Source organism: Xenopus laevis, chromosome 5L (assembly GCF_017654675.1).
Source record: "Xenopus laevis strain J_2021 chromosome 5L, Xenopus_laevis_v10.1, whole genome shotgun sequence".
Classification (NCBI taxonomy): Eukaryota; Metazoa; Chordata; class Amphibia; order Anura; family Pipidae; genus Xenopus; species Xenopus laevis.
The window spans coordinates 2,934,345-2,950,855 of record NC_054379.1 but is presented as its reverse complement, the minus strand read 5'-3'; the positions used below and the strand labels follow the sequence as shown (position 1 = coordinate 2,950,855).

The following is a 16,511-nucleotide window of genomic DNA, read 5'->3' as shown; positions in this document are numbered from 1 at the left end:
GTTAGTGAATTTGCGTAGTTACGTCTGTTGCGAAGTAACACTAGCGAAACAGTAGGGTGCGAAGTAACACTAGCGAATTTATGCCAGCGTTCGTTAGTGAATTTGCGAAGTAACGGAAATGACCAACGCTAGCGAATTGACGCTAGCGTTAGACGCTTCGGCGCTTAGTGAATTTGCCCCTCTGTGTCAATGTTAAGGATTCAAAGTACAGAATTCTGGGTTCATCTGTCCTTCCCTAATATAGTCGGATCATGGAATGTGATATAGCCATACACTATTGGCCAATTAGGGCATTAAAAACATTCACCTGGTGAAGAAACTGACCATAGGCTTGCACTCCTACACAAGACATTTAACCATGCCATCGATTTTGCTCTAAAATAGAGCAAAATGGTCCATAATTGAGTTTTAAATCTAAGGTTTTCATATTTGCTATGAATTAGTAGTTTTTCCCCTACATATTACCACCAGCCCCATTGGTCGTTTTATTACAGAATTTAAAATCATGAGCGTTAATGTAAAGCAGTGAGTTTTCTTATCCCACAGGACAATGCACTCTTATCTTTCTGATTGCTGGCATGCATTTGATTGGCTCAGCAAATTAAAAGACTGCTGCACTTTTGCTTGTGCATGAAACGCATGGTTACATTAACTCAAGCAAAAAAAGATTATTAAGTTCTCTCCCTTGGCTTTATCTGCTGCTTGCAAGGGGATCAAGGTAACTGGAAATATTGTTATATACATAAGATTTCTCAACCCATCCGTCAACACATTACAACCTTTTTTTTTAATAAACTTTTATACTTTTGTCCATTTGTGATGTTGTCCAGTTCATTATCTCCTCCATGGGATAATGAATTCCAGTGAATTTGTGTAATAAAGTCATAAACTTCCTCTGGATTTAACAAAGCTGTGATAAAATGAAAATACATCAGAAATATAGTATGTAATGGGACAGTTCATTGCTAGTGGTATAATGTAGAATCCATTAAATACTGTTGTTCAAAATGAATCAGTTAATAGTGCTGCTCCAGCAGAATTCTGCACTGAAATCCATTTCTCAAAAGAGCAAACAGATTTTTTTATATTCAATTTTGAAATCTGACATGGGGCTAGACATATTGTCAATTTCCCAGCTGCCCTCAGTCATGTGACTTGTGCTCTGATAAACTTCAGTCACTCTTTACTGCTGTACTGCAAGTTGGAGTGATTTCACCCCTCCCCCCCAGTAGCCAAACAAAAGAACAATGGGTAGGTAACCAGATAGCAGCTCCCTAACACAAGATAACAGCTGCCTGGTAGATCTAAGTAGTAAAGTAGTAAAATCCAGGTCCCACTGAGACACATTCAGTTACATTGAGTAGGAGAAACAACAGCCTGCCAGAAAGCAGTTCCACCCTAAAGTACAGGCACAAGTCACATGACTGGGGGCAGCTGGGAAACTGACAATATGTCTAGCCCCATGTCAGATTTTTAAATTTAAATATAAAAAAATCTGTTTGCTCTTTTGAGAAATGGATTTCAGTGCAGAATTCTGCTGGAGTAGCACTATTAACTGATTCATTTTGAAAAAAAACATGTTTTCCGATGACAGGATCCTTTAAGTTATGGGCAGGGTTCTATTATATTTATGAACAGTGGCAGCTGTGAGTGTTATAGACAAAGATATTTAGTGAAACAAAGCAGAAGTGATAGTGTCCCTTTTAGCAGCTTAAATAAATCCGTTAACTCGAGTAAAACGGTTATCACTAGAATCACAATGTAATGACATGGCTTATTACAGCTTTACAAATCTAGCGGTTCATTTGTGCATTGTTGATACTGTATGTTCTAAATAGATATTATATTTTAGAATAAAGTGTTTGTTTGTTCTTTGAACTATTTCCCCTTGTTCACTGAGCTTTGGCCGCTAAACAAATTTAAAAAAAAAAAAAGCCTTAAGCATTTTTTAAAAAAAACTCTAAAAAACGGAGGTCACGTTTGGTACGGAATTCCTGAGAATTACAGAAATATGTCTTCATCAATTAGATGTACAGGTTGGGTCATGGACATAGTGATGGAAGCGCCTACAAAATTAGGGGCAGATTTACTAAGGGTCGAATTTCGAAGTTAAATAAAATTCGAAATTCGACCCTTGAATTGAAATCCCTCGAGTTCGATATTCGAAGTCGAGGGATTTTTACCGTATTCGATCGAACGAACAATCAAATAGAAATTGTTCAATCGAATGATTCAAACGATTTTTAGCGATCGATCTAAGGATTTTTATTTGACCAAAAAAAAAAACGTAGAAAAGTGCTCTGGAAGGTCCCTATAGGCTAACATTGCACTTCGGTAGCTTTAATTTGGCAAAGTATGAAGTCGAATTTTTTTTAAAGAGACAATACTTCGATTATCGAATAGTCGAATGATTTTTACTTCAAATCGTTCGAATCGAAGTCGAATATAGCCTATTCGATGGTTGAAGTACCCAAAAATTTACTTCGAAATTTGAACTTTTTGAAATTTGAACCATCACTCGAGCTTAGTAAATCAGCCCCTAAGTGTCAGTTGGCCCAGCACCCATGGGACCCATTTGTTTATTTCTGGGCAATTAGGCTTGGGCTGATAAACCAGCACTAGTCGTACTTCAGGAGCTAAATAGCCTTCATGGCCCATTCCCCATGACCGTGGTTATGTTCTCCCAGAGAAGTAGAAATGCAGTGGGCGAGGGAAGAAGGAAGACAGAAGCCAAAGAAATATGAAAGAAAAGAAATAAACCTGAAACTCACGGCCAGTCACCAAGATCAGCCTCCCATAACCTCCCATAACCTTGAATGTTAATCACCTGGAAATCTGTTGTCTCCATTCAGGTGTTAGTAGCCAAGAAATGTGCCACTACATTGTACTTAAAGGAGCAGAAGTTGCCCCACGTGCCCCTTAGAGCAGTGCTTGTCATTTTAGTTCCAAAAGGGTCAGCGCACATTGGTGTATCAGTCATTTAACCACAGTCCCAAGATTCACTAAGACACAAAATAAGTTTCCTTCCACCCTAAATCTCACCCGTATTTAACTTCAAGCTGGGCATTGGGCTGCGTGTAGAACAGGCATTTACCCTCACTCCTTCCCAAGTGGCCTTCAGGCTCAGCTGTCACTTCTGTGAGTCCCAGGCTGGCAGTTTGGAAACCACTGACACCTCAAACAGTGAGCAGGAGCCATCAATACTATTGTCTGTACCAACCCCAATAACTGGGATTCAACATTCCGCCTACACCAAATATTTCATACACCACTGGGGCTATTTCCTATCATTGACTTCAATGCTGAAAAACCTTTATGTTACTGAAAAGTCCTGGAAAGTTCTCTTTGACCAAGATGTGGCTAATAGAGTGTGAAATAAATACCTGTTACTCCTGAAACACACACAAATACTCTCACCACTCACACACACTCACACACACTCACACACACTTACACACACTCACACACACACACTTACACACATTCACACACACTTACACACACTCACACACACACTTACACACACACACTTACACACACACACCCTTACACACACTCACACACACTTACACACTCGCACACACTCACTTACTCACACACACTCGCACACACTTACACACACTCACTTACACACACTCGCACACACTCACACACACTCGCACACCCTTACACACACTCACTTACACTCACACACACTTACCTACAATTACACACACTCACACACACATTTACACACACTTACCTACAATTACACACACTTACACACACTCACACACACTCACAAATACATAATTGTTTGATATAATTAGACATTTTCAAGCAATTCAAGGGCTCTGTGGCCTCAAGTGTAAACAACTATTAAAAAAATAACATTTACATGTTGAATTCTCTGTTTCCTCATCCTGATGCTAAATTATCCCAGCAGTGTTCTACCTAATCAGCAATTATATCTGACATTTCCATTTTGTTACACATCAGACACAAAGCGAGTACAATATGTATCTATTGCAGCGGCACAGGATTTGGCTGCTGAATAAAAGTACCGGGTAATTCATGCTCTGCCAACAAAGGGCAAGTAAATGGGGGATAAATTAATGACTTGATGCCAGAATGAATATTTAAAAATGTTATTTAAAAAAATAAAGTGGCACAAACTAAAACAGATCTTTCATGGGAACTGATACCCATCTCAGTGATTGATAAGTCAATACTATGTGCTCCTCGGCCCAGAATTGATTTTCCTCAGCCCAAATCCTATCAGAACATTTATTCCTTTGAATATGTTGGGACTAGTAGAGGTTCAGCAATTGTACCTTGAAGGTCCAATGAAAAACAACTTTCTTTAAAGGAGAAGTAAACCTTTATAATAAGTGAATGTAAAATTGATGAGGGGGGGTATTCTTAGCACTTTTGTCATTTACATTCATTATTTATTTATCTTTAATTTTAAGATATTAAGGGATACATGTACTGTTAATATAAATAAATTGTGTTACACCAGCACCACCTGCTGGTCAGTTTCTGACCATTCCGACCACCAAGTAGTCAAGGAAAGATGTGAGAAAATTTTCTAATTATTTTCCTAAGCAGAAGAACATCAGCCTCTTTCTTTCTCCTGACAACTTCCTTGACTACTTGCTGGTCAGACTGATCACAATTTATTTATATTAAAAGTACACGTATCCCTTAATATCTTGGAATTAAAAGAAAAATAAATAATGAATGTAAATGACAAAAGTGCTTAGAATAGCCCTATCACCATTTTATATTCACTTATTATAAAGGTTTACTTATCCTTTAAAGAAGCCACAGTCTATGTCACCACCATTATGACTTACGCCCTGGAACAAAATTCCTCTTTCACGTTTCTTATAGCAGTGAGGGATGGGATGCAATATCAGTAGCTGTTTTCATGACTATGTATAAAGGCAGCCGTAATACAGGTGTGGGATCTGTTATCCAGAATGCTCGGGTCCTGGGGTTTTCCAGATAACATTTATCTCTGTAATTTGGGTCTTCATACTTTAAGTCTACTAGAAAATGATATAAACATGAAATAAACCCAATAGGCTGGTTTTGCTTCCAATAAGGATTAATTATATCTTAGTTGGGATCAAGTACAAGCGACTGTTTTATTACTACACAGAAACAGTAAATCGTTTTTTTAAAATTGTGGATTATTTGGATAAAATTGAGTTTATGTGAGATGGCCTTTCCATAATTCAGAACTTTCTGGATAACAGGTTTCTGAATAACGGATCCAAGACCTGTAGTAATTAGTCTGTTTAACTAAAGAAACTCACATTATTATGTATCCCAAAATTACAGACCAAATGGCGGACTGGCCTCCCTCTTACTTGCAAAAAAGTGATTTATTTTCAAAGTGACATTATAATAGAAATATAATATGTTCAATATCACAATATACAGTAACTTGCAGATATAACGTTTATATTGTAAGATTTGCATGAACTTGAGAGAATTGTTGTGTTAAGATGAGCTGCAGTTTTTTGGGTTATTATTGTTATCAGGCAAGGCAAAGCCACAGCTGGTTTGTGTGGGTCTTGTGTCCCCAGAGAATTAAAGTACAGGTATGAGACCTGTTATCCAGAATGCTCAGTACCTGGGGTTTCCGGATAATGGATCCCATACCTGTATTATACAGCATCTGAGAACATTGTTGTTATTATGAGTTCCAACAGTTGATTTTCTATTAAATACACCTACTCATTGGGGTTTTTTTTGTGCATTTTAGACCATCAGTGAGCAGAGCTGTCCCTCAGCCGGAGAAACTGCAGAAGAACAATATTAATAAGAAAAAGAAGGTGATTGAGGTGAGTGATGGATATTTGATGATACAGAGTCCTCCAATAAATTCAGAAATACCCTGCCGTGACCTTTTACTAAATTCAAGCCTTTTCCTCAGTGGATTTGGTCCTGGAGTTGTAAGAAGCCACTGATGTTAAGGGAAAGTTGTTACACATAATTGGGACTTGCAGTACTAGAGCTGTTCTTGCCCTCGATACAGGAGCTGTCGTTGGACCACGTGTTTGGCTACAGGGGATTTGATTGTCGAGACAACCTCCATTACCTGAACGACTGCACTGATATCATTTTTCACACAGCGGCTGCCTGCATTGTACAGAACCTTTCTACAGGTTTGTCGATTGTTATTAATAATAATAATTAATAATGTCTGTTCAATTTGTTTTTCCAAGATAGTTACTCAGTAGTCTCAGCTCAGTATTTACCTGCAGTGTGAAAATACACTGACATTATTTCCTATTACTGCTCTGTTCATGAAACTTTACATTCATTCAATTGCAGCAGGTTTTAGCATTTGAATAGAAGAGAGGAAAGAAAATGGGATGGATGAGGGGGCTAGTGGTGGGGCTCATATAGGGAAGCCCTGTGCTGCTAATCAGATATGGCCTCAAAGATATGGCCTCCAAGTTCTTGAGGTGTCCACTTGCTTCACCAGGTTGCTTAGTTGCCAGTTTTTGAAGATATTCAGGGAACATTTCAACCCAAGCATTCTGTAGCCCTTGAGATGTGACCTTCTTGTTGGGCATTTTTCTCTAACCTTATATTGAAGCTCCATCCACAAGGACTTGATAGGCTCAAGATCTGGCCAGATTGTGGACAGTAGTCCAGCTTTGCATGTCTTAGAAATCTGTAATCTTCACATCATTGTCCTGTTGCATGATGACATTGGTGTCCACGATCAAGCGCTATAAGAGGAAAAAAATATTCATATTTTTGGGTGGTTACAAACTTTTCAACACCAGAAAGTTCTGAATTATGGAAAGACCATTTTCAAAATATAACATATATATATAACCAAACTTAGTGCCTTAAATGGGAACCAAAAATCCATGGGGTAGATTTGAAATGACCACTTTAGTTTCAATACAAATTGGATTTCACAGAAGCAAAATATTCACATTCTTGTCAGTCCATGTATTCCCTCTTGGATGGCAGTGATGTCACAGTGATGTCAATCTTCCAAACAGGTTGTAGTAGCAAATTTTCCAATTTCTGCCTGACAGCTGAATAACAAGACGTGTGGTCAATTTGCTCCTGGTACTGCCCAACCTTCTGGTCAGTCATAGGGTCCCTCAGAGGATAGAGAATTATTAGAACGACAAAATATTTCCATCGGTTGGGAAAAGGAAGTGAAGAGGCTTCCAGCTTATCCAAAAGTTGGGGCGTTTGTAACTTGCGGACCTCATCCTTGATCCAAAAATGTTCTTAGGTGAACATAATTTTGCTTATGACTCAGTAAATCAGCCTTTAAGAGGAGCAATCTACCTTGTCAATAATAATAATATGGGGTAAGGGATTTGATTGGGTTTAATGAAATCAATTCAAAAGTCAATGTTCTGAATCTATCTAATTGAGATCAGTCATCCAGAAAAGTTAGATCAATACTGATTAAACAGGCAGCAAAAACATTGCTTATAGACTGCTATAGGAATTGGCATGTCACACCAATTGGCTTAATGACTCCCTAAAGTTCTTGGACCATTAAAATGAGTTGATCCAACTGCTCTTGTAATAAATCACATTCGATGGGTCGGTTTGTCCAATTGACAAATATTATAATATTTCAACTTGAATAAACAGGTCCTGGAATGTTGCTCAGCCGGCAAACAGTTTTAACATTTTATTTTTGCATTTCATTTAGGAAGCCAGAGTTTCTATTTGGAGCACACAGATGACATCCTCTGCTTGACTGTCAATCAGCACCCAAAATATAAGAACGTCGTTGCTACTGGTCAAATCGGTAAGATGATCTGCAACTCCCTAAAGAACAGACATTATTCCAATGAACTTAGAAACCACAAATTATATTCTCTTAGGGGTATATTTATCAAAGAGTGAAGTTAATAGTGAAGTTCCGCCACTAGAGTGAAATTCCGCCACTTCCCATTCATTTCTATGGGGTTTTTAAAGGCGTATTTATCAAAGGGTGAAATTTCACTTTCACCCATTGATGAATACGCCTTTCAAAATCCCAAAGAAATGAATGGAGAGCTGCGGAATTTCACTCTTTGATAAATTTACCCCTTAATGTGCAGACCTGAAACCCGCGAGTTTACCCTCAGGTCAGGCGGGTTTGGGTCGACTTCCGAAATACAAAAGAGGAGGGTTGTGGGTGCCCTCCAAGGCTAAGTAAAAATGTGTTTAAATACAATGGAAATGCTACTGATTTGGCCAATGAATCAATGCACATTCCCTGGTCCCCTGTCTAATAAGTAATTCAGTATAAATACAAGTACATGTGTGTATAAAAACAGGGCTTTTTAGTTACAAAGTTATGATCATTCAATTGATAAGCCAGATAAATAGTTAGGGACGGCCATATGGGGTTTGCCTTGAAGTGGTATGGTGACTTATCAATTTTATGATCAGAACTTTGTAACTAAAAACCCATGTTTTTGTAAATACATGTACTTGTATTTATACTGAATTACTTATGAGACAGGGGACCGGGGAATGTGAATTGATTAAGTGGCCAAATCCGTAGCATTTCCATTGTATTTAAACACATTTTTACTTAGCCTCTGAGTGCTCCCACAACTCTTTTGTATTTTGGGTCCTAGTGCCCCAACTCCACCGGATTTGCTCCTTTTTATATAATCGCGTGCCCTGTTCCCTTCCGTGATGTCATGGCGGGGCAAGTTGAGCACTGGTAAAAAAATACGAGCACATGGTGGGTTCTCGGGGGTCGAGGATATCTCGACTGGCACATCACATGGGGACACATTTACCTAGGGTCGAATATCGAGGGTTAATTAACCCTCGATATTTGACCGTCGAAATAAAATCCTTTAAATATCGAAGTCGAAGGATTTTGCGCTATTCCTACGATCGAAGGAATAATCGTTCGATCGAACTATTAAATCCTTTGAATCGATCGATTCTAAGGATTTTAATCCATCGATGGAAGGATATTCTTTCGATCAGGAAATTGTTAGGAAGCTTATGGGGACCTTCCCTATAGACTAACATTGGCCTTGGTAGGTTTTAGGTGGTGAACTAGGGGGTCGAAGAAATTTTTAAAGAGACAGTACTTCAACTATCGAATGGTCGAATAGTCGAACGATTTTTAGTTCGAATCGTTCGATTCGAAGGTCGTAGTCAAAGAAGCCCATTCGATGGTCGAAGTAGCCATATTCGACCATTCGAATTTGGAAACAATTTTTCCTCTATTCCTTCACTCGAACTAAGTAAATGGGCCCCTCAGTCTCTTATTTCATCGTAAAGGAAAAGTTTCATACACTGTAGAAATGTTTAAACTTTGTATATCACTTTGGTTATATCGAATATATGTAAAAAGTGTTGAGGAGAAATAAATGTAGAATGGACCCCCAATAAGAGAAAAAGCACTGCCTTGTGCAGAGACAGACGGTTGCAGATAAACCCGGAGCCAGCTGCAGGTTGATGGGAGTTGTAGTTGCCACTCCCGGGCACGTTAGGACTAAGCTCCATTCTAGTTTTCTTTTGCTTGATTTCGAAGCCATTTCCATACTTGAAACATCTGCTTTATTTTGTGTTGGTCTCACGTGATGCTGATAAGTGTGAGCTCAGCATTGGAAAGATGATTTATTTCCGTTGTTTTCCCTGACGCGCCCTCATGTGCCATTGCTCTTAATGCAGGTGACATTGCTGAATACTCAGGTAAGGCCTCGTCATGATCCGTGTGATTACAGAGCCAGTCATTAGTGTAATAGCACAGACACCTGGTTACAGTAGCGCCCTGTCCGTACCCAGTTATGTACCCAAAAATGGCTTCTTCCATTGCCCATGTTTGTGCCCCTCAGTCACATCATTCATCAGTGTATTTCTGTTTTCTGCAAATCTTGTAGTATCCTGTGAGGTTAGATCCGTGTAGCAAACCCTCTACTTGTTACTTCTGTCCTAGTTTGTTTGGTGTGTGGCGTCAACATTTTGCCACGTTAAATCCAAATTTACCTGCTTTATCTTTTGCAGGAGCCACTCCTTCCATTCATATCTGGGACGCCATGAGCAAGCAGACCCTGTCCATCCTGAGATGTTTCCATGGTAAAGGAGTGGGCTGCATTAACTTCAGTGCTACCGGCAAACTCCTGCTGTCACTGGGAGTTGATCCTGAACACACTATAACTGTGTGGCGATGGCAAGAAGGTAAATCTGCATCTTCCATTCATATAAGGACACATCCCAAACTGTATTAATCATCTGCTGTGCGGTTGTTACATATTGTGTATCAGGGGTACCCAATGTATAACCTCCATCTATTGCAAAACTTCAGCTCCCACCCCTCAGCTGTCAGCAGAAGACTATTAGGAGGGGCTTGTAGCTGTAGTACAACAATGGGTGCAGTGAGGAGGGTTCCGTAGCCATTTTTTCTTAAAATAGAGGGACATGGGCAAATTTACGCCAGCGTTGGCTTCGCCGCACAATTCACTAAAATCCAAAGTTGCGCTCAGGGAGGCGAAAGGTAGCGAAGTTCCGCTAGCGTTAATTCATCAAGCAAAGCGAAGTTACACTAGCGATGCCTAATTTGCATACGGCGCCAAGTTAAAGTACAATGGACGTATATGTAGCAACAAATACATTACACTACACAAGCCTGGGAAAGCTTTATAAAATAAAATAAAGTTGTTATATTGCCCTATGCATGTGCCCACTGTATAGTTTAGGTGCCATATGTAGGGGGGAAGGAGGGTACCCCCAAAAAAATTTCCATCTTTTTCAGCCTATCACCCATAAATATAGTAAAAGACGCCAGCGTATTTTGGGACTTAGAAAAAATGTAAACTTTTTTTCAAAGCAAGCCCTATCTACTCTATTGCACTTCGCCTGGTCTGAGGTGGCGAAGGCAAGTCTGGCGCAAGAGGTAACGTTCAGTAAAATCCGCAAGTTAGTGAGTTAGCGTAGTTACGTCCCTTCGCCATAGCACAACTTGGCCTGGCGTAAGGGTGCGAAGTAGCGCTAGAGTAGGTCCACTTCGCTAGCGAATTTACGCCAGTGCCCGTTAGTAAATCGGCAAAGTAACGAAATGACGTCACGCTGGCGAATTTTCACTAGCGTTAGCCACTTCACCATTTAGTAAATTTGCCCCACAGAGTTTATTTTGCCCCAGCACCACCGCCACTGACAGACCTTGGTACATTTCATACTGTCCCATAGACTGGAAGCCTTTTTGTTTTCCTTGTGTCTCAGGTTACTTATACCTGGACTAGATAAAAGGAATAACACAAAGTATTATTGGGCAGCCCTTATGTCAGAGATCGATGAATAAATGCATTTTCTATGGAGGGTTCTGATGGTCCCGCTAAACAGAATAACAAGCTGATAATCAATATCTACTTGTGCTTTGTTGTTATGGAACAGGTGCCAAAGTAGCCATTAAAGGAGGCCACGCTGAGAGGATATTTGTGGCGCAGTTTCGGCCAGATTCGGACACCCAGTTTGTCTCTGTTGGAGTAAAACACATCAAGTTTTGGACATTGGCTGGAAGTGCGTTGCTGTATAAGAAAGGAATCGTCGGATCCGTGGACAACGCCAAAATGCAAACCATGCTTTCTGTGGCCTTTGGGGCTGTAAGTGAGACTCTCCTCGTGAATGGAATGAAGTGATCAGGCTGTGTCCATACGGAATAAACACTGGCAGCTTGTACAACACAACTCATTCCTCTCTCCCTTGTCCTTGTAGAATAGCCTGACCTTCACCGGTGCCATAAACGGAGATGTCTATGTGTGGAAAGATCACTTTCTCATCCGACTCGTGGCCAAAGCTCACTCCGGCCCTGTGTTCACCATGTACACCACTCTCCGAGACGGCCTTATTGTAACTGGAGGGAAAGAGAGGCCGTAAGTATCTCATAGTTGTTTGTTGGACAATCCATAACATACAAAAATAACACAAAAAGGTTTTGTGAGAGCTCTACTTGCACATAGAGATTTGACCCGGGATACGGCTGGAAAAGCTGCTCAGGAGTGTCTGTAATTAGTATGTATGTCCATTCAATAGACAGTTTGTCTGCAAATAAATCCTCATTATGAGAGCAACCCGTGAGAAATTGACAAATCCTTTTTGCAGGACAAAGGAAGGCGGAGCCGTTAAACTGTGGGACCAGGAGATGAAACGTTGCCGGGCATTTCAGCTGGAAACTGGGCAGACCTTGGACTGTGTGCGCTCCGTGTGCAGGGGAAAGGTACACACCTTTATCCACTCCTTTAGCCAGAGAATAGGCAATTTCAGGTTTGTTCCAAAATCCTCATTTCAGTTTCTTGGCTGAGGGGGGGGGGCAGTTATTCCCATCCCATAAAATGTAAATTTGAAGGTCTGTAGTTGATATTTGAAAACTGATCTTAAGAGAAAAACTACTTACACATGGAGGTAAGGCGAGGGATAGTATGAAGATAAGAGATAGTATTGAGGTAAGGCAAGGGATAGTATGGAGGTAAGACGAGGGATAGTATGGAGGTATGGCGAGGGATAGTATGGAGGTAAGGGATAGTATGGAGGTAAGGGATAGTATGGAGGAAAGGCGAGGGACAGTATGGAGGTAAGGCGAGAAGTAGTATGGAGGTAAGGGATAGTATGGAGGTAAGGGATAGTATGGAGGTAAGGGATAGTATGGAGGTAAGGGATAGTATGGAGGTAAGGGATAGTATGGAGGTAAGGCGAGGGATAATATGAAGGTAAGGGATAGTATGGAGGTAAGGCAAGGGATAGTATGGAGGTAAGACGAGGGATAGTATGGAGGTATGGCGAGGGATAGTATGGAGGTAAGGGGTAGTATGGAGGTAAGGCAAGGGATAGTATGGAGGTAAGGGATAGTATGGAGGAAAAGCGAGGGACAGTATGGAGGTAAGGCGAGAAGTAGTATGGAGGTAAGGGATAGTATGGAGGTAAGGGATAGTATGGAGGTAAGGGATAGTATGGAGGTAAGGCGAGGGATAATATGAAGGTAAGGGATAGTATGGAGGTAAGGCAAGGGATAGTATGGAGGTATGGGATAGTATGGAGGTAAGGCAAGGGATAGTATGAAGGTAAGGGATAGTATGGAGGTAAGGGATAGTATGAAGGTAAGGGATAGTATGGAGGTAAGGCAAGGGATAGTATGGAGGTAAGGGATAGTATGAAGGTAAGGGATAGTATGGAGGTAAGGCAAGGGATAGTATGGAGGTAAGTGAAAGTATGGAGGTAAGGGATAGTATGGAGGTAAGGGATAGTATGGAGGTAAGGGATAGTATGGAGGTAAGGGATAGTATGGAGGTAAGGGATAGTATGGAGGTAAGGAATAGTATGGAGGTAAGGCAAGGGATAGTATGGAAGTAAGGGAAAGTATGGAGGTAAGGGATAGTATGGAGGTAAGGCAAGGGATAGTATGGAGGTAAGGCAAGGGATAGTATGGAGGTAAGGGATAGTATGGAGGTAAGGCAAGGGATAGTATGGAGGTAAGGGATAGTATGGAGGTAAGGGATAGTATGGAGGTAAGGGATAGTATGGAGGTAAGGTAAGGGATAGTATGGAGGTAAGGGATAGTATGGAGGTAAGGCAAGGGATAGTATGAAGGTAAGGGATAGTATGGAGGTAAGGGATAGTATGGAGGTAAGGGATAGTATGGAAGTACAGGATAGTAGGAGGTAAGGCGAGGGATAGTAAGGAACCATCAGTATATGAAGAAAAGGCATTGGTGGTCATGTAATAGAAGCTGCACTCTTGCACCAGGTCTAGTAACCCATAGCAACCAGTTAATGTTTGCTTTAAACAAGTGACCAGTAAATCCTAAATTCTGATTGCTTGACCTGCCTCACAAATATGTGCAAAGCAGCATTCCTGTAAATCATGGGTTGTGTTTCTATGTGAAGCTCAGCCCTCCAGCCTTAGCTGCATCACTGAACATTATAGGGTCAGGGAGCGGAGCAACTAGAGGTTCCTCCGGAGACTCCCCAATATCTTTCCCTTTCCAATAACAGGCGTCACCAGAACGTAAATCAATATATTTGTTATAATTGTGTATCTTATTGTGCGCTGTGTGTTTGCAGGGCAAAGTCCTGGTGGGAACCAAAAACGGGGAGATTATTGAAGTGGGGGAAAAAACTGCTGCATCAAATATCATCATGAATGGACACGTGGAAGGGGAGATATGGGGGCTAGCCACGCACCCCTCCAAGGAAATCTGCCTCACTGCCAGTAATGACGGCACAGCCAGAATATGGGACCTCGCTGACAAAGTAAGTGCCACCATTTATTCACCAAATTCTACCAGCACTGGCCGTGTCACACTCATCCAATCAGCTGCCGGTCTGTAGGAGGAGATAACTGCAAATATGCGACTCAAGTCCAGGAATCCTATATATATATATATATTACATACCTCTAGGGGCCTGTGTTTACTGGGGGTAATAAATGTGCTCATGCAGCAACACCAGTACAGAGCAATGGTCTCGCCATTATTTTGGAAAGTTTATACACAGACTGTATGGGGCCGATTCATCAAGAGTCGAATATCGAAGTCGAACGATTTTGCGCAAATCCTGCGATCGAACGATCGAAGGATTTTTCGTTCGATGGAACGATTAAATCCTTCGAATCGAACGATTCGAAGGATTTTAATCTAACGATCGAAGGAAAATCCTTCGATCAAAAAATCACAGGCAAGCCTATGGGGACCTTCCCCATAGGCTAACATTGACTTCGGTAGCTTTTAGCTGCCGAATTAGGGGGTCGAAGTTTTTTTTAAAGGGAAAGTACTTCAACTATCGAATGGTCGAATAGTCGAACGATTTTTACTTCGAATCCTTCTAATCGTTCGAATTCAATCGAATTCGAACGAATTTAACCAATTCGATGGTCGAAGTACCCAAAAAATACTTCGAAATTCGAATTTTTTTTCATTCGAATCCTTCACTCGAAGTTAGTGAATCTGCCCCTATGTGTAGCCTGGTTTAGGCAGGAGCCCAGAAAAGCTTCTTCGTTTAGTTATGGGGTAGATAGAAACTGGCAGTTTTGCTCTCAGATTGCTGCTCTTTAGCAGACCACATGGGCGGGGCCTCATTGTAATTAAATGATGACATCATACAGACAACTTTTGGGCAGGTGGGGGGCCATGAAACAAAGCAATTTAGCTTTACCCCACTGGGTGCCAGAGTGATCCTACATTAGATTCCTGCATGGTCCAGTTGGACCGACCCGTCCCCAACCCACTAGGCAAGAGCCGAACGTGGACCCGCTGGCCCTCTATAAATCCCCCCTCTTACTGCTCCCAAAACCTGCCCACAGTGCCCTAATTTTAAGCCCAACCAGGACCTGCGAAACCGGAAGTGACATCACTGATGCCTGGAAGTGAAATAGTTCAATTTAAAGGGGAACTATCGTGGAAATGTAATATAATATTTCATATTGAAAAAAATAAACTTTCGAAATAAAAATTAAATATTAAAAATAATTAAATAAAATGTCATTAAAAAATGTAATTAATAAAATATTTTATAAAATTAAATATTTTGCATTGAGGTTATCAAGTTAATGTTCACTATCCCAGTTGGGTGTCAGATATTCACTGACAGTTAGATCCAATATATCTTATAGGGGGGCTCCTTTCCTAGCAGATGAATTAGAGCTCACTCAAATAACTGATTCCAGTACAAACAAAATGTAACAAAATAACTGCCGTTAGCACAAATCCTGCATGTAGAGAGACATGATGTCTGGTGAGTTTAATAGAGTGACCTCTAATACATCTTCTAGGCAAAAGGAGCCCCCCTATAAGATATATTGGATGTAACTGTCAGTGATGGCCACTAACCTCATTGATCACTGATACAATTGTTTGTGTCGTTGCACAGAAGCTGCTAAACAAGGTGAGTCTGGGCTTCTCTGCCTGCTGTGCTGCCTACAGTCCCAACGGGGAGATGGTGACTATCGGCATGAGGAACGGAGAGTTTGTCATTCTACTTGTCAACTCACTCAAAATATGGGGCAAGAAGCGAGACCGGAAGGGAGCCATACAGGACATCAGGTATTCACTGACACCAGGAGGCACATTGTGTAGATTAAATGGAGTGATTCTGGGATTGTTTCATCATATTCTCAGTTGCCAATATTCTATTGATTTCTATGAAATGTTCTGTAGTTACAGTCAGGTGAGGAACCTATTTCATCAGCTTTGGCCTAAACTAACTCATTTGTGGAGCGTTTTCATTCAAAGACTTAAAGGGGTGGTTCACCTTTAAGTTAACTTTAAGGGGCAGATTCACTAACTTCGAGTGAAGGATTCGAATGAAAAAAAATTCGAATTTCGAAGTATTTTTTGGGTACTTCGACCATCGAATTGGTTAAATTCGTTCGAATTCGATCGAATTCGAACGATTCGAAGTAAAAATCGTTCGACTATTCGACCATTCGATAGTCGAAGTACTTTCCCTTTAAAAAAAACTTCGACCCCCTAGTTCGGCAGCTAAAAGCTACCGAACTCAATGTTAGCCTATAGGGAAGGTCCCCATAGGCCT

At 40.8% G+C, this 16,511-nt stretch overlaps 1 protein-coding gene across 9 annotated transcripts in view; it reads left to right on the top strand.

Moving 5' to 3' along the window:
* LOC108716080 (echinoderm microtubule-associated protein-like 6) overlaps window positions 1–16,511 on the top strand; it is a 112,611-nt gene that overhangs the window by 82,273 nt on the left and 13,827 nt on the right. For 3 of the 9 annotated variants that reach the window (XM_041562439.1, XM_041562443.1, XM_041562444.1), the window contains 10 exons: window positions 5,756–5,834; window positions 6,029–6,158; window positions 7,688–7,786; window positions 9,664–9,684; window positions 9,997–10,170; window positions 11,383–11,591; window positions 11,704–11,861; window positions 12,091–12,205; window positions 14,046–14,234; window positions 15,849–16,021. In XM_041562439.1, the coding sequence (XP_041418373.1) occupies window positions 5,756–5,834; window positions 6,029–6,158; window positions 7,688–7,786; window positions 9,664–9,684; window positions 9,997–10,170; window positions 11,383–11,591; window positions 11,704–11,861; window positions 12,091–12,205; window positions 14,046–14,234; window positions 15,849–16,021 (1,347 nt within the window). Of the gene's footprint in view, window positions 1–709; window positions 719–5,755; window positions 5,835–6,028; window positions 6,159–7,687; window positions 7,787–9,663; window positions 9,685–9,996; window positions 10,171–11,382; window positions 11,592–11,703; window positions 11,862–12,090; window positions 12,206–14,045; window positions 14,235–15,848; window positions 16,022–16,511 lie in introns of those variants that run through there. The other 6 variants (XM_041562438.1, XM_041562442.1, XM_041562440.1 and 3 more) reach the window with 5 other exon arrangements.